General features: G+C 45.4%; 2 protein-coding genes across 5 annotated transcripts in view; one reads left to right on the plus strand and one right to left on the minus strand.

Annotated features, from left to right (window-relative positions):
• The first annotated feature begins 964 nt into the window (after positions 1 to 964).
• Positions 965 to 7,188, plus strand: pdzk1ip1 (PDZK1 interacting protein 1). Of its 2 annotated transcripts, none has more exons than XM_007903674.2 (4): positions 965 to 1,177; positions 3,652 to 3,781; positions 5,486 to 5,584; positions 6,997 to 7,188. In XM_007903674.2, the coding sequence occupies exons 1-4, from the start codon at positions 1,105 to 1,107 to the stop codon at positions 7,082 to 7,084; spliced, it is 390 nt and encodes a 129-aa protein (XP_007901865.1). In that variant the 5' UTR covers positions 965 to 1,104; the 3' UTR covers positions 7,085 to 7,188. The 2 variants fall into 2 exon arrangements, with proteins under 2 accessions (XP_007901865.1, XP_007901866.1); XM_007903675.2 differs by having other exon boundaries at positions 1,004 to 1,177; positions 3,655 to 3,781.
• Positions 7,189 to 12,100: 4,912 nt separating this feature from the next.
• The window catches only part of patj (PATJ crumbs cell polarity complex component), a 149,636-nt gene continuing 137,134 nt past the window's right edge, over positions 12,101 to 24,602 (minus strand). For 2 of the 3 annotated variants that reach the window (XM_042334864.1, XM_042334862.1), the window contains exons 38-46: positions 23,546 to 23,739; positions 22,839 to 22,986; positions 22,330 to 22,416; positions 20,852 to 20,972; positions 19,714 to 19,751; positions 18,756 to 18,878; positions 17,119 to 17,223; positions 13,721 to 13,824; positions 13,044 to 13,465 (exon numbers count right to left, since the gene is read on the minus strand). In XM_042334864.1, coding sequence (XP_042190798.1) covers positions 13,144 to 13,465; positions 13,721 to 13,824; positions 17,119 to 17,223; positions 18,756 to 18,878; positions 19,714 to 19,751; positions 20,852 to 20,972; positions 22,330 to 22,416; positions 22,839 to 22,986; positions 23,546 to 23,739 — 1,242 coding nt within the window. In that variant the 3' untranslated portion in view covers positions 13,044 to 13,143. Of the gene's footprint in view, positions 12,303 to 13,043; positions 13,466 to 13,720; positions 13,825 to 17,118; positions 17,224 to 18,755; positions 18,879 to 19,713; positions 19,752 to 20,851; positions 20,973 to 22,329; positions 22,417 to 22,838; positions 22,987 to 23,545; positions 23,740 to 24,602 lie in introns of those variants that run through there. The other variant, XM_042334863.1, reaches the window with a different exon arrangement.

Genomic DNA, 24,602 nt, shown 5'->3' on the forward strand with positions numbered 1-24,602 from the left:
CCTTTCACCATGGTAAGTCCCTTAAATATTGGCCTAGGCATGTTAATGAATGATTTAGATTGGATCCTGCTAGTTGGAATTAATCCTTCACTCCAGAAACCGGTCCTGTAAAGGTTTAAAAATTAAACGCTTATTCCATTCCACAGAGCACAACCTTCACTGTATGTGGGCGATATCAGGGACTAATGTAAACCAGGTACGTGAACACCTGTCATAAATCAAACCCGCAAATCAAAGCTTCACATCCAGCAATAATGGGATGAAGACTGTCTCCAGCGTTTTGTAACTAGTTGTGTGTCAGCCTGGCTCAGTTGGTAGCACTCTCGCCTCTGAGTCAAAACATTATCATAATAATCCTTGCATTTGATAGAGTGCCTTATCACGTTATTGAGATGTCTCAAAGCGCTTCACAGAAAATTAATTGACTATATTTTGTGGGCGAAATGAGGAAGCCAATTGCGCACAGCAGTGCTGCTGTAAAGTGATCAACTAACAACCAGGTTCCTAATCACTGCCAGGTAAACAGAGTTGTGTGGAGCAAGGTTGCCTAAGGTTTTGTCAGGAATCAAACCCAGGTCCTCTCGCTTGCGAGGCAAGTGCTCTAACCACTATACTAAGGACTCCACACCTCACCTCCGCTCTCTCTCTCTCTCTCTCTCTCCTTTCCTGCCTTTCTGCCCCCAACATTCACACACACACACGCACTCTCACACACATAGAGAGCAATAATAGTAATAAAAATCTTTGCATTTGATATAGCGCCTTATCACGTCTTTTTGACGTCTCAAAGTAAAGATTATTATTATTTAAATGATTCCACTTAAATATTTTTAAAAAAGTATTCCACTCGTAAAAAAAAAGTTTACTTTAGTCCCTGATATGAACCACATATAGCGTCTCAAAGCGCTTCACGGGATACACTGTAAAGTGGAGTGACTGTATTTTGTGGGATGATCGCATGCAGAATTGGAGCACTAGTGCCTGTCCAATAATTCACCCGCAGAAGGCGTGATCTCCCAGGGCTGTAGAAATGTCCCAGACTTTGATGCCTGTTGGCACAGGGAGGTGCGCTGAGGGAAACTGCACATAGTCAGGCTCACAGTCATGGTGCAGCAACGGTTTCTACTGCTCTGTGCTGTGCTGATCACGTCTGTTTCGCTGGTCGATGGCCAACAAGGTAAGTGAGTGGTGGTGGGGAAGCTTTCACTGCTGTTTGTTCCCAGTTACAAAGGAACCTATATTTTTCTATTGTGGGATATTTGGCGGTGGGGGGGGGGGTTGTGGGGAAGCGGTGGGGAGTAGGGGGGTGGTGGGGGGATTAGTCAGACTGAAAAGCCCATCCATTGCGATCGTCGCAGACTGGATTTTGTTTGCGTGAAATGTGCAAACACCAGCCTAGGTCGGTGCTTGCAAGGAAGTTACATTTTGAAAGAGACTAAACCAAATTCTGAACGCTTTAACTAACTACTGCCCAACACAGATCCCAACAAAGTTCTGTAAATGCAAATAACTGTTTAAAAGTTCAAGATCTTTGTGTGTGTTTTTTTAAATGGCTTACAAAATAGATACAGAGTCATTAAACTTTGCAATGAAATCTCATGAACTGCTTCAAGACTTTATAATAATAATTAATAATAATAATGGTAGCATCTAGCACCTTATCACTTCATTCCACTCTACGTGTGGAGACCTGTAGCATATTGGTTAGAGCACTTGCCTCGCAAGCGAAAAGACCCGGGTTCAACTCCCGGGTAGGGCGAAACCTTGGGCAAGTTTCCTTACTCCACATGCCTCTGTTTACCTAGCAGTAATAATAATAATAATAATAATCCTTGCATTTGATATAGCGCTTTTCACGTCGGGAGGATGTCCCAAAGCGCTTCACAGAACACACTGTAAAGTGAATTGACTGTATATTTGTGGGCGAACGCGGCAGCCAATTGCGCACAGCAATGTCCCACAAACAGTCGTAGATTGAAAATGACCAATTTATTATTGTTTTGGGTTTTGGAGGGATTATTATTAGGTGTGTGGAAACTTGCCCGAGGTTTCGCCCTCTGCCTGGAATTGAACTCAGGTCTCTCACTTGCAAAGCGAGTGCTCTAACCACTGAGCTACAGGACTCCACAAATAAGTAGGAACCCAGCTGTTAGTCAATTCACAGATTACTTTCCGGGAGTAATAATCCCTTCAAAATGAATAAATAGTAATTGGTCACTCAACCCATGACTGTTCGTGGGACGCTGCTGTGCGCATTTGGCTGCCGTGTTTCGCCCACAAAATGTACAGTCACTACACTTTACAGTATATTCTGTGAAACGCTTTGAGGTGTCTCAATGACGTGATAAGGCGCTGTATCAAATGTAAGGATTACTTTTATCATCATCACTCCGTCAAGGCCTCTCAAGGCGCTACACAGGATTTTACTGTAAAGTGGTGTGACTGTGTATGCGTTTTGTGGGCAAAGCCACAAATATTTAAAAAGTGCAATAAAGTAATTTAATTCTCAGTCTTTGAATATTACATTCCTGAGAATTTCAGCAGAACAATAGAAGCGTTATAGTCAGAGTCTGGCTGAACAGGTTAGGTTTCAAGATTCTGGAGATTGTTGGCTCGGACAACATGGGATCTTAAGGTCCACCTCCACAGGCAAACAGACCACATTTTATCATCTCATCTACAAGATACAGATACAGAGTCATTAAACTTTGCTGTGAAATCCTGCTTTGAGAAATCTTTGAAATTTTATAATAATATTAACAAAAATAATAATATTAATGCAAATAATAATAGTTACATTTGTAGTATACAAATGTGGAGGCTAGTGTGCTTGTCTCACAAGCGAGAGGACCTGGGTTTGATTCACTGGTGGCTGAACCCTTGCGTACTGGAATGTCAGCCAGACTGTGATAGACACATTTAAATGCCAGGCCGGACTAGTTGGGTCAAATGGCTTGATTAAGTGCTATAGATTCCATGTAATATTCCCACCCAATATAACTGGTTTTAAACCATAATATTTAACAGGAAGCTTCCAAAAGTAGGGCTGCGTTCAGTTTCTTTTGGCCAGGAGACAAAAAGAACATAGATTACGACACACTTCTTCGGCAATTTACTGGAAAGGAACTATTTTAAGCAATGTGTTTGTAAAAGAAACGTAGGTGTGATTCTTTGAGAAGGAGAGTTCTCTAATCATTGTAAGACACTCCAATGGGTAAATATTTCAGGGCAGGGAAGTTAGTTGATCCTTAACTTTCAACTAAATCATAAAGCAGACGGGAGCTAAACCAATGACACAAGCGATAGAGAGGCCATTGATCTGGAAATAAATGTTCAAATAAGGGCTTGGCTGGCTCTGCCTCCTGCTTGTCCCACATGCCCATCGTTCCACCAAAGGAGGCTGCCCTTTCAGCATCTATGCCCTGAAACTCTTGCACCCTCTCCCTCAATCCCTCTGCCTTCCATCTCCTTCCCCATCTTCAGGACTCACCTGAAGACCTTCATCTTTAAACCGGGTCACTTCACCCCCCACCCCCACCTACCACCCCAGCCCGGTGCCGTGCTCCGCCACTGTCAAACGCTCTGGGACCCTACCCTGCGCGAGGGGCACTGTGTAAGTGCAAGTTGTTGTTTAAGTGCATTTTTCTTCAGCAGGTGAGAATAAACAGCAGCCAAGACGGGTGCTACAACCCTGGCTGACAGGGATCATAGCGGTCGTTGTCTTCCTGTTTCTCTGTTTCATTGGATTTATAGTCAACAAAATGTGGTGCAAAAATTCCCAGTAAGTTCCTGATCCTTTCTATATAATTGTCCATGATTTTGTCTGCAAACATCTGTACGTGGGGTGGGGTGAGCTGGGAGAGGAGAGTAACGATTTCTATCATTTTTAGGATGACATTCTCTCTACTCCCTCAGAGAGAATGTGCGGGATAGAATCATAGAATATTACACCACAGGTGATTCAACTAATGGTTAATCAGATTATTTTGCTGTGAAAGTGCAAACATCAGTGTTATAATAATAATGATCTGGTCAGTATTATAATAATAATCCTAACATTTGATACTAGGACATTGAGATGTCTCAAAGCACTTCACAGTTTATCTCCTATGAAGTGTAGTGACTGTGCATTTTTGGGCAAACGTGGCAGCCAATTTGCACACAACATCATCCTCCACATACAGACATGAAGTGAATGGCCCATTTTTATTTGGGGCGGGGGATTGTTTGCCAAGACACCAAGGGGAGAAGGGTGGGGAGTGGGAGGTAAACTCCCCTCTCATTTTGAATGGTGTCGGGGGATCTTTGACATCCTCCTGAACAAGCAGACACTGGTGAGGCCAACAACAACAACAAATTACATTTGCATTGGGCCTTTCACATCAAGGAGATCCTAAGGTGCTGGCAACCCATAGGTTTGGGAATTTACTCCTGCTTAAACCTTATCCCGTAAATCAGAAGATTGCTAACCCACAGCATAAAAAACAGCATTCGTAGCACAAAACATCGAAAATACCAGAAATGCCCAATTAATTGAGTTCAAATTCATAATCTGTGCAGGACTATGAACTTGTTAGATATCCATTAACTTGTTAGATAGCCGTTAACTTGTTAGACAGCCGTTAACTTGTTAGATAACCATTAACTTGTTAGATAGCCATTAAGTGCTACTTAATTCTACACTTCCCATGTTTGCGAGCACTGTCTAAAGTTTCCATAACTTTAAAACTCTGAAGCCAAATAACACTAACATGGGAACATTGTAATATGGCTTGAGGGTTTTGTTTTTATTGAATTTATTTTGTATTTATTCTATTGAGCTATCCTCGGGGGTGGGGAGGGGGGTGAGATTTGGAGGTGGGGGAGATAAGCTGGATCTCCTCGGAGCTGAACTGGCTCCAAGGTGACCTGCCTGGCATTGGAATGTTGGAATCGAGCCAACCTCTGGTCCAGTTCCTGAGCCGGGAGGGTCCACAGTGTTCCAGGGCACCCACTGCTGATGACAGCACAGCCCGGCCTGGCTCATCAGCAGGACCCAGAAGGGCCGACCAGTCACTGAGAGCAGGGAATTCTCCCATTCAGCTTCCATTAATGGCAGAAGCCAAAGCCCTAACGGGTAGGGTGGTTCTAGCTGGACAAGCTGCAGTTTTATCTGGTTAGACACCAGCAGTTACCCCAACGCATGCTCTGGGGTCCCTAAGCTTTGGCTCTCGCCATCCTGCACCTAATACTCTCTGGAATTAGATAAGCAGGATGTACCTCACCAGGGAGAGAGTGATATCTCAGGAATTTCCATACATTGGTGAGTTGCATGGAACTCTGTTTGGTTTGGATACTCTAAAGCACGGTTATGGGTTTCTGCATGACCAAAAAAAAAGCATTATTTTGTGCAAATTAAACAGAAAAGTGCACTTGAACAGTTTAGGGATGGGCTGTTAAAACTGAGCTTTATTTGACCATTTGTTTTTTGTTTTCCTTTGCGCAGTGAGAGTATTGATCTGGAGCCACCCACAGGTCAAGCCGATTATGCAAATATTAATGGAACAAAACTGACCGAAACCATGTCTTCCACAGATCCTGTGAGGTGAGTCAGTGGTTAATGTTTTCCCTGTTGCTGTGACTGTTGCCAGCTCTGCTTAAGAAGGTGCATTCCCATCACATAGCGTCAGAGCCAGGACTTTTGTGTTTAACAAAGAAAAGTCAACACAGAGAGGCAAAGGAAGTTAAGGTACTTCAGAGGTGCAGTGAGCAATCAGAAAGACTAATGGGCTGCTGGTCTTTACCACAAGTTTGTTCGATCAGCCGGGTATCCGACACACACAGTCACACACACACGCACACAGACCCATTATAAACCATTGATTGCACTCGCTAGTGCATTTGACATGTTAGAAACTCATCAATTTCCTGCCAATGTCAAGCCATAGCACAAATTAGACATAAGAAATACCGCAACTCAGACTTTGCCATAAGAGCATCCAAATCAAATTGCTCAGAGTTCCACACCTGCATTGGAAATGTTTCTTTGATAGAAGTGGAGGCAGCACAGGTTGGTGAGAGCCAAAGATTGTGGGACACCAGAGCGTGCATTGCGGGGATAACTGCTGGAGATTAACCAGCAAAATACCCACAACGGTGCCATTGGGAGCACTGTCTGGCAAGCTTCCCGCTGGTTATCCAGCTAGGACCACCCCACCAATTACTGCATTAGTTCACAGGATTAACAGGAGCAAATGGATCAAACTTTATAGCAAGGGAGCTTGAGTATAAATGCAAGGAAGTACTTCTGAAGTGTGTCGAATGCTGATCAGATCCCATTTGGAGACAGTCGTGGTCAGATTTGGATGTCCAACTTTATACCCAAGGCACCAGCTTTGAAGAACTTCCACACCAGCTCTTTATATTAATACATGGAAATGAAGGGACTTAGCTATCTATAGTGACTCTTTGGATAAATATAAAGATTGAGGGGTGATCTGGCTGACATGTTTAAGATAAGGAACAACATTGAAACTGGGTGGGGAATTTAGCTCCAAAACAAGGGGACGTGATCTTAAAGATAGAGCTAAAGTGGTTAGAAGTGAAACGAGAAAACATTTCACACAAAGGGTTAAGATAGGAGTGCACCGCCTCTCAAGAAATGGATGTAGATTTGATGGACTATTTTAAAGGGAGATAGACACTTGAGAAGCAAGGGATATGGAGAAAAGGCAGGGAGGTGGGATTAAAAGATTTACCATGACCGAAAAATTAACAGAACAGATTCAACGGATCAAATGCATCAGCGAATTACTGAAGCATTCATTGCACTCATTAGCACATTTGACTTGTTAGAAACAGCTGCACATTTCCTGTGATGAAATCTGTCAAGAAATACTGCAACTCAGACTTTACCACAGTGTTGAAAAATCTGATCCGTGTTGTACTTAGAAAATTACATAAACAGCAGTCACGAACAGTCCAAGGCGCTCACTGTCTTTTTATTTGATGCCACAGGTCGAAGGAACACGCTAATGCTTATGAGAACAAGTATGAGATCAGTCTCAGTGAAGAGTTTCCAAAGACAACTGTAACTGCCATGTAGCACCATGAATCATGGTGCTGAGGTTTCAGCAGGTCTGTGTCATGTGTCCTGCTGTATTCCACTTATTATTTCAGGTACAATAATAAATTGGTCACTTCAATCCACGAATGTTTGTGGGACGCTGCTGTGCACAACTGGCTGCTGCGTTTCGCCCACAAAGTATACAGTCACTTCACTTTACAGTATATTCTGTGAAGCGCTTTCAGACGTCTGGGAGATGTGATAATGCACAATGTAAGGATTAAATTACACCTCACGATACCTGCATTTAATGATACAATAAACTGTATCAGTTGGGACCTACATTTAATATGATTTACTCAAAGTCTAAGTTATATCAAACTTGAATAGAATATAAACTATTGAACGGTACTTGGATGATTGTACGATTTATACAGATCAGACTTATGTGACTTTTACCGCAATAGGAATCCTTGTATTTGATATAGCACTTTATCAGGTCATTGAGAGATCTCAAAGCATTTCACAGATTTTACTGTAAAATGAATTGACTATGTATTTTGTGGGCAAAATGATCCAGAATATCCGCAGTGGGGTACAGAATGCGGACAAATCAAGCAGGAATTTCTCACCTGAATCATGCCGACTGGTTGGCAAGCCCTCCGAAGCAAAGCAGAGTTCCCGCGGTTGCTGTGACGTATTTCTGTAAGAATACCCCACTTGCAATTCCTCAATGAAGAAATCGTCGTCGTCAATTAAGAAAGACCTTCTTCTTTGACCGCGCCTTTGGTTATCCTTCCACCTCCAACCCCCCTTACCCTCCACCCCTCTTGATTCCAACCCCCAGCCCGGGTACAAACCCTTCACTGTTCAGTGCATTGGGACGTCCTCTAACGTGAAAGGCGCTACATAAACCCAACTTGTTGTGGTTATGGCATTTTAGACCCTAATGTGGAATTCACTGCAAAGTGTGGAGATGGCTCTAGGTATTATTGTGTCGCACAGAGCTCCTGTTACAAATTAATCATTGCTTTAAATATATTCTGTGCTGACCTTTGAGTGCTGTTTCCTATGCATTTGGATTGATGTATTTACGTCATGTTCTCCCTGCCTGTTGTGATTTTTATTTTGGGGGTGAGGGTTGGGTGGGGGAGGGAGAGGGCAAACAGATGAGCTCAGTTTCCAGCCTTTTGTCTTCGAAACGCATGTCGTTTAAAAAGCATAGTTCTTGGGGGGAAAAAGGTAATTTGCTTCACCTGATTATCAGCGACATTAAAATATATTTTGCACTACAAAATAATTTTAGCCCATTTTTCTCACAGTCGGGAGTTGTCACAACCAATTTATTAACACCATTGGGGGTGTAACAAGATCACAAGACAGGTTTGGATGAAGAAGGCCCTTTGGCCCATTTGATCTCATCCTTCCAGAACATCCATCCTACTGTCATCCCATCATAATATCAAGCTGTTTTTTTTAATTGAGTCCCAGTGTCCTGGCCTCAACCACCTTTCCTGATAACTCATAGTCAAGGCCACGCTGGCACCCCAGTGCAGTGTTACATTGCCTTTTGGATGAGATGTTAATGCAGAGGTCTGTGCCTGTTCAGATGGATGTTAAAACATCCACAATTTTTCTAAGGTGTCCTGGCCAACAATCCCCAGGATAAGTTTGGTCTTTCACTTCGTTGCTGCATGCAAATTGACTGCCACATCCACCTACAAAATACACCACTCACTCCACTTTACAGCATATCCTCTGAAGCACTTTGAGAGGTCCTCCTAATGTGAAAGGCACTGAATCAAATATAAGGATAATTATTATTGGAGAGAGGGTTAAGGAAACTTTATAAAGAATTAGTGTAATTAATTTAATTAAAAGAAAATTCTCTCCTCTGTTTACCCTCCCCCCCATAGGAACTGTAACGTCCGACTTGAACAGGCACAGGCAAGATGAAACTGAGTAATATCTCACTTGAAAGATAATGCCTCCAACAATACAACACTCACCCAGCATTTATATTAATGATACAAATTAATTGTGCAAATGATTATATTATTTTTTATTAAGCCCAGCACTACACTGAAAGACCACAGTCTTTTAAAAGAATCTATCTCATTGATTTAAAAAAAATTCTCATTTAGTTCATGGCAATGACACCAAGAGCTCTGCGTTATCACCGGTTTTGGTGAACATAATAGTTCTCTGTGTATCAGTGTAATGTCGAGCCCATGTGGCTGAGAATCTGAGTGCGAGAAACACCAACAGCTCAAAGGTTCACCAATGATACGAGACAAGACGTCTGGTGCCTTGGGACGTCCTCCTGACGTGAAAGGCATTTTACAAATGTAATCTGTAGTCATTGTTGTTGGTGCCAAAAGGTCCGAAACCTTTGTCCGTGTCTTAGTCACCTCCTGCCTTGACTACTCCAATGCCCTCTTCACCAGTCTCCCCAGCTCCACTACACACCCACAAACTGCAACTGATTCAGAACTCCTGGCACTGGGACTGATTTGAAAAAAAAACAGCTCGATGGTGTGATGGGAGAATGGTGGGTGTGGCGTGTGTTCTGGAGGGAATCAAAATGGAATGAGGGGGAGAGCTCCGGCAGAGAGCCAAGGGTGTTCTGAACGTTCTGCTCTTTTGGCCAACAAAGTGAATGCCCGCACGTACACTTTGGTTTCGTTGTGATTTAAGAAGTTACAAAGTTAAAGCTATATCCGAGACACAATGGAATATTGCCCTTGTAGAAATGAAGAGAAGCCGGGTGAAGGATTGCTGGAACGGATAATTTACTGTGACCGAAGCCGGCTGATTAATGGCTCACGATGGGTTGGACCACACCTTGCTCTTAATCATTTTGTACTTGACCTATGGTGGAAGTGTGTGTGTGTGTGGGGTGTGAAACAATTAGGGACATTCAGGAGAAAGATAAAGTGTTTCTCTTTCTCTCTGGGGTGTGAGCTGAGCTCTCGTAGCCTCACAGAAACATGATTCATCACAGGTAAGAGCTGGGCCAGTGCTGGCATCGAACGCAGCATTGTGACGTGAGTGGGAGGGTGCGTGCTGGACTGTCGCTGTGATCAGGCAACAGGACAAACAAACATGCAGCAAATTTAACTTTACTCTTTTTTGTTTCTTCCGACATTGGGGCAATGTTACAAGAGGGAGGAGTGTGGCACAAAACATCAGAAGTGGATGGTTATAATAATGCTAAGCTAATAATAATAATGCTAATTTGATGTCGTGCCTTATCACGTCTTAGAGACGTCTCAAGGCACTTCACAGAATATACTGTGAAGTGGAGTGACTGGTTTACTTTGTGGGCGAAACGTGGCAGTCAATGGCGCACAGCAGTCCCACAAACAGTCAGGGATTGAGTGACTAAATTATTACTATTATATATTTTTTTGAAGAGATGATTACTCCTGGAAAGTAACTGATAACCAAATTCCAACTTACTGCCAGATAAACAGGCGTGTGAAGTAAGGAAACTGACACATGGGAATCGAACTACGAGGCGAGTGCTCTAAACAATAGGCTTACAGGCCTCGAGTATTTCCAGGCTGCCCCTTTTTCAAGACAACAAGACGAGTTGAATTCAAACAGGTAGTGTTTTATTCTGCCACCTGAATTCCACCAGGGACACACACCTTATTTCTCCGCCACACACAGTAGTTGCTATCGGTTTCACATCAAATTAAAAACACAATGGAAAGAAATAAAAATCACTGTGCAATTAAATTGGACCAGCATTTTATATTTTATCTCTCTAATATATATATATAGTTTTACCATTATTTCTCAAAAACTATAAACTGAAAGTTCTGGGTGAAGGTACAACAAATATATTCTGGCTAATCAAAGTTTGGGAAGAGTCAAGGAGACATTGGGGCGGGTCACAAGGTGATGAGAGCATGACCCACAGACAGATCCTGGCAACATGACAGTCAAACACGCAGAGAACTTAACTTTATTCTGTTTTTTTCTTCGGTAAATGAGAAGAAGCACGATATTTGGCATAGTCTTTTTTTTGAGAGGGGAAGGGGGAGGAGAATTTTTATTTGTTTGTTTTCCGCGAGCCGCTAAATTTTAAGCCACGCAAAATGCTAGCACACCTGAATCCTTCCGCCTGCAAAATATGCAGTCACTACACTATACAGTCTAATCCCATGAAAGGGCTTTGTGCCGTCTCACCGATATGAGGCGTTATATCGAGTGGAATTATTAATAATGACGGAAATTCTTATATTTTTACAAAAAACACACTATATCAAAATTAAATTAAAAATGGTTATAAAACACACAGACCAATGAAGAGGTTTAAAATATCATTAATAAAAAGCAGAATAAGGTTAAACTCCGACCGGTGGTGAGTATTTCACACGACTCATTTACAAAGCTAGAACATTGCGTATCCAGTTAAAGCTTAGGCACTCTCGATCCAGAAAGACTGACAATCTTCTATAATGATATGCTTTAAATATGAAAGCACTTGGTGAGTAAAAGATTGCTTTGAGAAGCTGCGTTTGTAGAACTAATAAGCAGTTTTTCGCAAGTCAAAAAGCACAGTGATTGACACACACAGCAAATAACTTCAGTACACTTCTCCTCCCCCACTCCTCCACCACACACCGTACCAACAGGCCATCAGTAACATACAGAGTTTGGCTGCCACAAAATACAGAAGAATGATCAGATCACCATTTTGCTGAAATCACAACTGTCGAAAACGTTGGCTTTGCTGCTTCTGGGGTTGTGATATTTTGGGCCTAATTTGCGGTGTTTCTTATGCAAGGAAGTGGATGGGGGATGGATGGGGTGTGTGGTGGGGGGACGGGGGGAGATTGTTTGGGGGCTCCTTCCGTCCGCTAACAGGAATTACGTCACACTGACCCGCGGGAAGGAACTCTGTTCCGACAGGAGCTGCCGGTGAACGGGAATTTTATGTAGAAACGTCGCATTTTGGACCCCACTGTGTTCTGGACGAATTTAAGCAGAGGTTCCTGACCAACCACAACGCTCCCCCCACCCCCCACACTGCGCCCCCCACTCCCACACCGCGCCCCCCCCCAACCCCCCACATCTCCTTGCACCCACGTGACCGAACTCACGACAACACTGTTAAAGTCACAGTCCCTTTTTGGCGTTTGAGGATAGCCACCGCCTGCTCGTGAGTGACGCCCTCCAGACTCTCCCCATTCACGGCTAACACCTGGTCACCTCGCTTCAATCTGCCGTCATCTGCCGCGGCTCCCTAGGGAAAAACAATATACAACTGACTCGCGATCAGCCCTGCTTAACAATAATCATAATAATCCTTGCATTTGATATCGTTCCTTATCACCTCGTTGAGGCATCTCAAAGCCCTTCACAGGATATATTCTAACATGAAATGACTATATTTTGTGGGTGAGACGCAGCAGCCAATTGTGCACTGCAGTGTCCCACAAACAGCCGTGGATTAAGTGACCGCATTTTTTTTGAGGGAATATTACTCCCAATTAGCAATCCACCAATCGACTAACAACCTGGTTCCTACTTACTGCTGGATAAACAGAGGAGTGTGTGTGGTGTAAGGAAACTTGCCTAAGGTTTTGCCTTGACCCGGGAATCGAACTCAGGTCTCTCACTTGTGAGGCGAGTGCTCTAACCACTGAGCTACAGGACTCCATAGTGATGGGAAGGAGGGAGTGAGGAACGAGCAGACCAACTGCATTCTCACTTTTAGCTGACAGCGAGAGGATGTTTCCAGCACTGAGGGAGATTCATCGGGCACATTGTGCCTGTGCCATCTCTCTGTGAAGGGCTTTCTGATTTATTAATAATAATTATAATAACAATCCTTTCATTCGATATTGCATCTTTAAAGTCAGGAGCACGTCTCAAAGCACTTTGTAGAATTTACTGTAAAGTGTAGTGACTGTGTACTTTGTGAGTGATCTCGGCAGCCAATTTGGGCACTGGAAAGTCCCACAAACAGCCATGAAGTCAGTGACTGATTGTATCCGGGGTGATTGTTGGCCAGGACACCAGGAGAAACATACTCTTTATCGAGGAGGGTCCCGGGATGTACAACGTACGCCTCAACAGGTAGATCACCACAAACCATCAACAGCGTTATTTGTCGAGGAGTGAACGAACGCGAGAGAAGACAACTCAGAGAACGTAATGAATGCTAAACCTGAGCAGTTATTGCATTGAAGACAGTAACATCTGCAGCGAATACCACTGCTTCCCTCTGGTGGAATGCACGAGTAAAAGCAAAGCCATTGACAATGAATCTGGATAGATACCTTACTGAACACAGTCTTTACGTATATCGGCAAATCTCCGTGGGGGCTTCCAAATCCTCCCACAATACTGAACCCTAAACCATCCAGACCCTTCTCTAACATGATGATTTTGTACTGCGGAGGTCTGCAACGATAAAAGAATAAAACAGTTCATTCGTAACCTCTCACACGTGCTGATTTTTTTCGAAAGCAAATTAAATAGATTTTTCTTTTGGAAAATAATATCTTGGGATAGTGTTTATATACGTAGTTTGGGACACAACATGTCAAGCCAGGAGGGTGAAAGATGAACTGGATGAACCTTGGTCTTCTTTCATCTTGCAATTCTTATGTTGCTCCGCACACACGCAGACAGACACACATGCTGACCCACACTCACTCTGTCTCTTCTGTCTGGACGTCGGACGGGGAGCTCAAGTTGGGCCCAGGTGAGATATTCTCGAGCTGACTTGCGATTGCAGTAATGTTGGTGTCGGCTATCACCTGCAGGTCAAAACGAACAGAAACAGCCATGAAATCATCGGCCTCTGCCACTGTTCAGCGCTCCAAGATGCCGGCCGGTGTGAAAGGTGCTATATAATTGCAAGTTGTTGTTGTCATTAACTCCTGAGTTAACAGGAGCTGAGTGAGGTGAATCCCTGCCCTCAGTGACTGGTCTAGCCTTCCAAATCCTGACGATGAGCCAGGCTGAGCTGGGCTGGGCTGTCATCAGCAGTGAGTGCCCTGCAATACTACGGATCTGGCTGTTTCAGGAACTGGACTAGAGATTGTCACAGAGGACTGACTCGATTCTGACATTCCATTGATAAACACGTCACTTTGGAGCCAGTTCAGCTCCTAGAATACCCCACTTACGAGGAAGATAGTCACCACTTGGTCGTATGACAACTGACTAGGTGGATTGTTGGTAAAAGGAACTCCCTGGTTAAAAAACTACATAGCGTAAAATAAGTGCTATTTGAGCGCTCCGGTGGTAGGAGCAGTGGGGTTTGAATCCCAGTGCTTCCCACTACTTAAACACACTGACTGTGATTAGTTCACTTGTCTCAGTCCAGGATTCCTGTCATTCGCACTCCCAGATCCATCAATTGCAGTAAGCAGCCTGCAGCAAGTGAACCTTCTCTGTTTAATATAACTGCTGTTAATAATAAATAATCCTTGCCTTTGCTTTTAACCCATTAACACATGAACCTGAAAGTGCTTCACCATTGGAAATGGAAAGTGTAAATGGATGCAGCAGCCAATTTGCTCACAGCAAGCTCCCACAAATAGCCATGCAGTGAATGACAGATTGTATCTGGGGGATTAGACAGGACACCAGGAGAGAGAATCTAAACTCCCTTCTGCTTTCGAATAGCGTGTGGTATCTTTGACCTCCACCCGAACAGGCACAGACTGGGAAGCTCGCTTTAACATCTCACCCGAAGGACGGCATCTCTGAGAATGCAGTGCTCTCTCTCCCCCCACCTCGATCCTGAGCTCAGGTGCTGATGTGGGGCTTGAACCCACCACCTCTGTCCCAGGGGCGAGAGGCAAGCTGACCTCCTCGACCCCGCATGGCTTTCCAGCCTAACCCACCATTTGTACTTTATATATAATTACATCATTTCCCCCCCAAAAAAAGCCATCAAACGGTACAAATAAAATTGCAACCTAAATAATAGCACCATAACAAAGGGTCTGAGAGGAGGGATGTGCAGGAGGCTGGTGGGCAGCAAAATGTGGATTGGAGAATGTTTGCATCTCCAGCACTTAGCAGATGGTTGTGAAACGTACGGCTTGAGGCAGAAAAGCACAGGAGGAAAGCCACCAGTGCGTAAAGGGTAAAATTTCCTGCCAGTTGTGCTGCCCAGTCATATTAGTCGATCTGTTGGTGGTTTGTACATAAAGCAGTCAATAAACACCCTCAGCTTTCCTTTATCTCATTACTACACCTGCTATAGAGACAGATTAAATCACGGAATGAGCCAGAAAGCCTACAGACACTGGGGTTTAAGAGGGTGGTAATTGTTCCCGTGAGACCTTAATCTTTCCTCAGCAAACAGCCTTGCTGAAGTCTTTTAACATCCTACTGAAGACAGGCAGATAATCAACCTACATTTCGCCCATTTGCATGAACGAATGCAATTATCTGACCTTGTGGTTCAGAACAGGGCTGCAGAGCGGATAACAAACACACGCCAGTGACTAATGACACGCTACTCTGGATTAGGCCCGGAACTACGCTACATTGCAACACAATTGCGGGAAAATGTTGTAAATCCCTGGCAGCCTCCACGCTGTGATCCCAGCCTGGCGGGCACGAACACTGAGGCCCTGACTCTGCACTCGCTGGGACCCTGTATCTCAGAGCTTCCTACAGTTTGCTTTGCGTAGCTGTTCGTGGTAACAGCTGGACATTTTTGGCCATGTTACAACGTTCTATCCCCAAACCACCTTTGTCAGTTCAACTCCACAGCGCTGTGTGTAATTGGCTGCCGCGTTTTGCCCACAAGATACACCAGTCACTCCACTTTACAGCATATTCTGTGAAGCGCCTTGAGACGTCTCGATGACGTGATAAGGTGCCAAATCAAATGCAGGAATTATTATTATTATTACTATTGTTACCCTTTTTCTTGATTGTAAATTCCATCCGTCTCCATAGAACCACAGAGATTTACAACCCAGAAGAAGGCCATTCAGCCCACCGTGTCTGTGCTGCCTCTTTGAAAGAGCAATACAACAACAACAACTTGCATTTATATAGAGCCTCTCACGCAGGGTAGCATCTCAGAGCGCTTGACAGTCAATCTATTTAGTCATTTTTACTTGCTTCTGCCACCCCACCCCCCGCCATCTTTCAACCCTGAGGTGTTATGCGAACAGAGAGGAGAATTTCTCAGTATTCTGACTGAAAAACTTCCAGATCAAATTGGTCATTCATTTCATGGCTGTTTGTGGAACATTACTGTGGACAAATTGACTGGTGCGCTTACTCACAAAACACATAGTAACTACACTCGTTCAAATCAAACGTCTCTGTAATCGAATGGCGAGATTTGTTTTTACACGTTGGTATTCGGTTACCCATTTTCAATATGGTTTAAAAAGTTCAGAGAGAGAGAGAGAGAGAGAGAGAGAGAAGAAAACATCATAAACCCACAGAAGATGAGGAATTGGGAGAGTTTTAAAAAAAAACACAGCTTTGATCTGCTCGGTCTTTGAGGGGAAAGAACGATGGGTGAATGTAACACAACTGTAAGAGCAAGATGCAAGGAGAGAAAATTGACATTCCTAATTTATTATATCGTAGGGTGTACCGAGTGTATTCAGAAAGGGAAGCTTGGATGAGGGGCTTAGGGGGTACAATTATGTGGGGAGATTTTCCCCCATGTCGCTGCCCCTTCTCTCGTCCATTACATCTCTGATTGGTGACTGTGACCTTTCGATGTCAATGTAAAGTAATAAAAACATCACAGGAAAGGAATGAAGAGGGGCAGGCGGAGAGCAGGGGGGATTACTGTCCACGTGCTATTGTTGTCTTGTTAAGAGTTCACACTGGTTCCTTGTTAAGGTGGCTGCACAGGTGTCACTGGGCTAACTAGATAGCGGCCAATCTAAACAGCGTTAAATCCTGGCTGGTGGTGGTGGTGGTGTTGGTGGGGTGGGTGATGAGTGCATGAGCCAGACCGCTTGTTCCTCTGCCACCCAATCGCGTTTGACAGCAACACTCGGCTGCCTTTTGAACGAGAATTATCTCCCGCGAGCAGCTTGCCACTGCCTTTATCTCAATACCTGAAGGACAATGCTTCCGTAGGCATTCTTCAGCAGATTAACCGCTTCTGTGTGAGACAGCCCGTCCAGGGGTTGCCCATTAATACTCACAATCCGATCCCCAACCTAGCATCACAACGAGAGAGAGGCAAACAGAATTTTAAAAAAATAATTAATTATTTAATTAATTAATTAATTGTAAGGAAAAATTAATTTCAATGCTGAAAGTTAACACTGAAGGAATGAATCAATGAATGAATCAATGAATGTGGTACAGTATTCTTTCCCATCAAGTTAATAAAACAAGTTCAGGTTCACTTTAATAATAATAATAATAATCCTTGTGTTTGATATAGCGCCTTATCATGGCATCGAGATGGCTCAAAGCCTGCCGACGGCCAGGAATCAAACCCGGGTCTTCTCATTTGCGAGTCGAACGCCACTACTCTACAGGAATCCTAACTTTACTATGCTCTCCAATATTTTGACGATTTGGTTGGGAAAGCAGCAGAATTCTGCACGTCTAACTTTGTGCTGTGTCTCAACGGCATTTCCTTAATACGGAACCCGAGTCTTGTAAATGTTTTTTTTTCCTTCCAAGTCACAGGGAAGCATGTCAGTAGCAACCTCAGCCCGGAAGCAGTCTACTCCTGGGAAGGAAGCTCAATAAAAATATGTAACAGGATTCCCAAGTATGAAGCTATAAAAATCCTTGCAATTGATACGGCACCCTATAATAATAATAATAATCATCCTTGAATTTGATATAGCGCTTATCACCTCTCAAAGCGTTTCACAGGATATATTGTGAAGTGAATTGACTGTGTATTTCGTGGGGAAACATGGCAACCAAATGGACACAGCAATGTCCCACAAACAGTCAGGGTTTGGACTAAATTATTAAATATTATTTATTGATTGAACTGTTAAGAAAATAGATCAAAACAGACCCCAACATTTTCTGAACTAACAGCAACTAAATCGAGGTAAGTTTGTAACCAGTTGTGTTTCAGTGCATAAACACGAAAAGAGAAGGGAGTTTCTCTCTCTCTCGGTGTCCTGGTGGATAATCCCCCAGATGAAATCAGTCCTTCGCTTCAAGGCTGTATTTGGGGATGTACGTGTGCGCAAATTGACTGCCTCGTCAGCCTACGAAATACAGTCACCAAACAATGTCCTGTGAAGTGCTTTGAGACGTGCTCCTGACGTGAAAAAGGGCTTTGTCAATGCGAACATGATTAGGGAGGGTCACTGCAGCGTCACCTGAGAGGTGGGAACCTTGGCACAGACTCTCTGTGTGGTTAGAGCACTCGCTTTACAAGCAAGAGACCTGAGTTCAATTCCAGGCGAAACCTTGGGCAAGTTTCTTTACTCCACACAGAGCCTAATAATAATCCTCCAAAACCAAAAACAATAATAAATTGGTCATTTTCAATCTACGACTGTTTGTGGGACATTGCTGTGCGCAATTGGCTGCCGCGTTCGCCCACAAATATACAGTCAATTCACTTTACAGTGTGTTCTGTGATGCGCTTTGGGACGTCCTCCCGACGTGAAAAGCACTATATCAAATGCAAGGGTTATTATTATTATTATTATTAATCGAGAACAAGTCACGGGGTGTAACAAGCGCAAGACAAGCTGTCTCTGTGCCTCACCTTCAGCCTGTGTGTACGTGCAGCCACTCCACTGGCTTGGATCATGGCAATGAAGATGGGCACGTCACCTAGCGGGCTGCCTTTGCCTCCAGCGATGCTGATCCCCAGTGCATCACTCGGTCCCTGGGGGGAGAAACAGGGGGGTAGGGGAGGGGGGGGAATGTAACAAAGACGAATGATCAGCTCAGGTGTATAGCCCTTAACTGTCCAGTGCCTTGGGACGTCCTTCATTCCCACGCGAAAGGCACCGGATAAATGTAAATTGTTGCCGTCGATAGTTGGGACTCTCTCACATTGAGCAAAAAAGCTGTCGCTTAAAACCATCAAAGCACTGTGCCCCCCAAACACACCCGTGCCTTGCACCCCCCCCACCCCCACCACCCGTATTAACCCCGATTGCCTTGACCACCCACACCCTTGTCTCTGTGTCAGGAGGGTTGAGGTTCCAGCCTGAGCTCACAGTCTAGGCTGACAGTCCAGTGCAGTACTGAGGCAGTGGGGGAGTGTTGGGGGCGAGAACTCTCACAGTCGTGGGGAGAGGTGGAGTGAGCCATCTTTCAGATTAAACCAAAGCGTTCCAAACCGTCTGGAGTTTGGCAAACCGCTGATCTCAGCCTGGACTGTGACTCAGTTTTCTCCGCAAATTTCTTTTAAGAGTGAAGGGAAAAACGCGTGAATGTTGAGGCTGAATCCAACAGAATGCCAAACTCTAGCCACCCTGAAACACTACAAAACACAGAGCAGGTCTGGGCTCGGGTGGGATTTCTCCCCATGAAATTAGCTGCAACTTTGGGTCGAGAGCTTCTGGCAAATGAATCTCTCAATCGCGCTGTTGATTCCGTTACCTTAAGTGCACTAGAAAATCTCTGCGTTGTTTTTTTGCTACAAATAAGTTGCTGTGTGGATGCACTAACTTCCCAAGAGGAACTCACTAAAAACACACACACCGATTACTCACCCTGATGATTTCCACGGTGCGTATTCCCGTATCGGCACCTGACAAAGGCAGACACGTACATTAAGGCTCGGTAGCGAGATAGTCAAGGTAACAGTTTCAGGCGGAAGCCAAGCGCAGCTCCAGCCCCAGCCAATTGTTGTTGGCTTTGAAACAACTGATTCCAAATACAATACAAAATGACATTTACACAGAGCCTTTCACATCGGGAGGATGTCCCAAGGCGCTGGACAGTCAGGGATTTGGATCTGAGCTGGGGATTGGGAGGGCAGGGAGAGTAGAGATAGGAGGGTGGCCGAAGGCACGGTCTTAGAGGAGTCTTGAGACGGGCTTTGAAGGAGGCAAAGGAGGGAGCGAGTTCAAATCTAAGGATTATTGAGCACACATTTGTCAGTTCACTTCCACAACATTGCGCGCAATTGGCTGCTGCGTTTCGCCCACAAAATACACAGTCACTTCACTTTACAATATATTCTGTGAAACGCTTTGAGACGTCTCAACAACGTGACAAGGGGCTGTATCAAATGTAAGTGTTATTATTATTATCAATGGTTTCAAAGCCAACAACAGTTTGCGTTTATACAGCGCCTTTTATGTCGGGAGCACGTCTCAGAGCACTTTGCGCAACTGGGTGGTCACCCAAACTGGAGGGTCTACGGAATGGAGGTACCGAGAGCTGGAGGGGCGCAGGGGGAGGGAGTGGGGGGGAAACAGAGGAACGGCGACCGAGACTGGAGTTGAAAATGTAGGTCTTAAGGTCGACTTTAAAGCTGGGGGGAGTGGGAGCAATGCAGAGGGACTCCAGAATGGGGGTCCTGAGAGCGGGGGCAGATTGGTTAAAAGCTCGTCTGCCGATGGTGGAGAGGGTCAAAGGTCAGGGCGAGGATCTTGAATCTGATCCGTTTGTCAATGGAGTTGGACGATAAGGAAACAGTTCTGGGGGTGTGGGGTGGGGGAGGGGGTTTGAGGGGGAGGGAAGTGTTTAATAACGTGATGTATTCAAACATATGGAATCCTGACGGTAGTCAAAGCAAGTCATTGCGACTGATGGGAGATATGCTGCGGTGACCTGAAGGGTGGGGGAGGAGATGGGGGGGAGGAGTGGGCGGGGGGGGGGTTCACTCAGCTCGGCCCCAGTTACCTGAATCCCACTTGGAGACTTCCCCTGAGCTGCGCTTGCTGTTGCCGTTGCCGAAGCCGTGGGAAGAGGCCCCGACGGAGCCGAAAGGCGGAGTGTTGGTGTTCCCACTCGTCTGGCTAATCTGGACCAGGATTGAAAACAAAATAACACACAATCTGATGGTAATCTCTGAACGGGAAAGACAGCGAGTTGCACAGCCAAACTGTGACCCCATTCAAGTCAACCTTACGAATGACTAGCTCGCTGATCAGTTTACCAATAAGTAGAGAGCTTAATATGGCTATACAGCAGCTCTGAGATTATGTACATTAGCCTCTGTGTGTGTGTGTATGTAAGTGTATCTCTGAACTTGTGTGTGTGTGTATCTCTCTCTCCTGTGTGTGTTTCTCTCTGCATATCCCTCGATCTGTGTGTGTGCGTGTGTGTTTGTAGGTGTGTCTCTCTCACTTGTGCTTGTCTCTCTCTTGTGAATGTGTGTGTATGTGTTTCTCTCTCTGCATATCTCTGTATCTGTGTGTGTGTGTGGGTGCATGGCTCCCCCCTCTCTCTCATGTGTCGGTGTGTGTTTATGTCCCTTTCTGTTGTTCTCAGTATCTGTGTGTGTGTGTCTCTCTGTCTGTTTCTGTGTGTGTGTTGGGCGCGCGTGTCTTTCTTCTGTATCTGTGTGTAACTCTTTCATTTGGAAGTCTATGTATTCTAGGTGCGTTCGTCACCTCTCGGCTGGTCTACGCTAACGCTCTCCTCATGGTCTCCCCTCCTCCATTATTCACAAAATTCAACTCATCCAAAACTCTGCCGCCCACATTCTCATCCTCACCAAGCTCCGTACCCCGATTACCGCAGTCCTTGCCAAACTCCACTGGCTCCCTCTGGCTCCCTGTCACAGAGCAGATCCACTTCAAGATCATCACTCTTCAGCCACTACACCCCCAAAGCTGTGGAACTCAATCCCTTAACCCCTCGGCTTCATCCCCTCTTTCCCCATCTTCAGGTCGTGCCTGAACACCTTCCTCTTCGACCGCACCTACGGTCACCTTCCCCCTCCCCCTGACTTCGGGCTCCACCATTATTAAGTGCTCTGAGATGCTGCCAAGCATGGAGAGTGCTATATAAATGCAAGTTGTTGTTGTTTTTGTGTGTGTGCATGTGTGTGTGTGCATGTGTGTATGTGTCTCTCTCTCTCTCTCTTTATATCTGCCCCAGGTCCTGATTTACTCCATTTATGAGCAGTTTAGAACATCCAGAATTTGGCCTTAAACAACAGCCTGAATTTCAAAGCTGTTTATTTTCCCTTTAAGCTACTTTTTTAAAAAAAACAACTTCAAAGTTATTCATCCAACTCGGCAAACTTGCCAAATTCTGGATGGACGAACAGACGGACTGCTCGGTAAACGAGTAAACCTTAGACCCAGGTGGGACTTCTTTCTGGGCGGGCAGGCGGGCAGGCAGTGGAGTTGGGCGATCCCTCAGTGGCTGACCTGACTGCCCTGCGATGTTCTTCGTGATGAAATCCATGACGCTGCCTTCAGCCGCCCGACCTCCAGCTGCACCCGGCCCTGTGCACACTGTGGGGAGGGGAGACAAAGCCAGTCAGCTTGGGGCACAGGGCAGCACAGTACCCTCAAACCACTTCCCTCTCCTTACTTTGAAGATGATAGCCAGCTGTCCCCTCGGCTGGCTCCAGTCTCCTGCTTGTCTCTCGTGCCCTGTGTTCCACCATCGGTGGCCGCGCTTTCAGCCACTATGCCCCGAAACTCTAGAACTCTCTCCCTCTATCCCTCCGCCTTGCTCCCCTACTTCCTCATCTTCAGGTCACGCTTGAAGACCTTCATCTTTGACCATGCCTACGGTCACCTCTCCCCTCCCACCAGCTCGGCGTCCTGCTCCGCCACTGTTAAGCGCTCTGGGACGCTGCCCTGGGTGAGCGGCGCTGTGTAAATGCAAGTCATCGTTGTTGCTGTTGTCCCCACCTCCCCTCTCAGTTCACCTTCAGTATTGTCGCCACCGTCTCCTGGGAGGCGTTGCGCACGTCCTCCCCGTTCACGGACAGGATCTGGTCGCCCTGCATCAACCGCCCATCCAGTTCAGCCGCTCCCCCTTTAACAATGTCTGAGATGAAGACTCCCGTTCCATTCCTATCAAAGAGGAAGAGAATTAGAGACAAACAGAGGGAGATAGAGAGGCAGAGAGAGAGAGAAAGAGAGATGGACATTCTAATATCCCTCACGCTGTAAATTACCTGCAGGAAATCACTTAACCGGCATTTACTTCTCTTTGCGTCTCTTTCCACCATTTCCTGTCTAAGCGAGGAAGTGGGAAAGCTATTCCCAGTGGTACATTTGAGCAAGCTGCTCGGATCTGATCAGGTGACCTCAGAGGGTTGATTGGTTTATTGGGGGGGGGAGAGGAGGGGGTTAAAGGACAGGAACTCAAGTTCAAAGTTGCCTTTTCCGGTAGGAAAAGCTCAGTCTTCGTTCAATACACTCGGTGCCTGGCGTGGGATAATAATAACAATACTGAGAATCATTGCAGTTCATATAGGCCTTTCACGCCAGGAAGATATCTCAAAGCGCTTCACTGTAAGTGTGTGTGTGTGTGTGTGTGTGTGTCTCTGTTTCTCTGTATCTGTGTTAGAGTGTGTACCTCAGTTCCGGCCTCAGTACAGCATGGTGACCTCATGCTGGGCGTTCTCACCTCTTTCCTACGATGCTCAGCCCCAGCCCTCGGCCGACCTTCTTCTGAAGATCCACCACAAAGACATCCAGGTTCTCCTCGTCCTTGTACTGAGCCTCATCCCTGAAGACAATGAGACGCACTTTCTGCGGCGTCTGACGTAGCGCCATGATGGCTTCCTCGTGAGTTGCATTCCTTAAATCGATCCTGTTTACCTGTGGGGCAGAGAGTCCCCTAAGTCACCCTCCCTTAAAATCCAACACAACAATTGTTGTCAACTATCCTATTCATCACACGGACCAGATAACAGCAGAGGAAGCAGCTCAACAGGAATCCATTAGATGGCACACTTCACCAGTGCAATGTTGCTAATGCCAGCATCAACACTGTGACTTGCTTCACCGTGGCTTTCAGCACCCGAGATTTACAACAAAACAACTTCGTAATGAATCGCGCCTTGTAAATTTACTGCTCCGATCGGCACACGGCACAAACGTGCAAGGCAGCAATTGCAGAAATTCAATTCGCGAAGGGTTAACTTGAACTCCTCCCTCACTGGAAGGGGTTAAGTGGCATCAATGCCTACCTTGGATTTCCGTGCTCCTGCCCGGTGCAATATCTCAGGGGCAGTTCTGCTGCTACGGGGATCTAACACGCTCATCTCTCACTCGCCCAAGAAACAAAGGCTTTGGATCTCAGAGTGTGTTTCGGGAAGACGGAAGCCAGACTCTTTGGCTCTGGTCATCAGCTTCTCTCCTGCGGGTCTGAACTCCTCAACCTCCATTGGTTCTCCATCAGATTCACCGAACCCATGCCCAACTTAGGGTCAGGTTTAATCCCCAGCTTTCCTTTCTACACACAACATTCCCTGACCAGTACCTCACAACCAATGCCTCATCCATGAGTTCATCACTTCTCGGCTGGACTATTCCAACGCCCTCCTCGCTGGTCTCCCCACCTCCACCATACACAAAATTAAATTAATTAAAAACTCCGCCGCCCAGATAGTTACCTGCACAAAGCTCTATATCCCCACCACACCAGCCCTTGTCAGGCTCCACTGTCTTCCAATTACTGA

Source organism: Callorhinchus milii, unplaced genomic scaffold, assembly GCF_018977255.1.
Source record: "Callorhinchus milii isolate IMCB2004 unplaced genomic scaffold, IMCB_Cmil_1.0 Scaffold5, whole genome shotgun sequence".
Lineage (NCBI taxonomy): Eukaryota > Metazoa > Chordata > Chondrichthyes > Chimaeriformes > Callorhinchidae > Callorhinchus > Callorhinchus milii.

Excerpts from the sequence above, each read along its gene's own strand:
- pdzk1ip1 (XM_007903674.2), top strand. The coding sequence starts at position 1,105 with ATGGTGCAGCAACGGTTTCTACTGCTCTGTGCTGTGCTGATCACGTCT. Across the intron at positions 3,782-5,485 it reads ATGTGGTGCAAAAATTCCCA|TGAGAGTATTGATCTGGAGC; the intron begins GTAAGTTCCTGA and ends TCCTTTGCGCAG. Across the intron at positions 5,585-6,996 it reads TCTTCCACAGATCCTGTGAG|GTCGAAGGAACACGCTAATG; the intron begins GTGAGTCAGTGG and ends TTGATGCCACAG.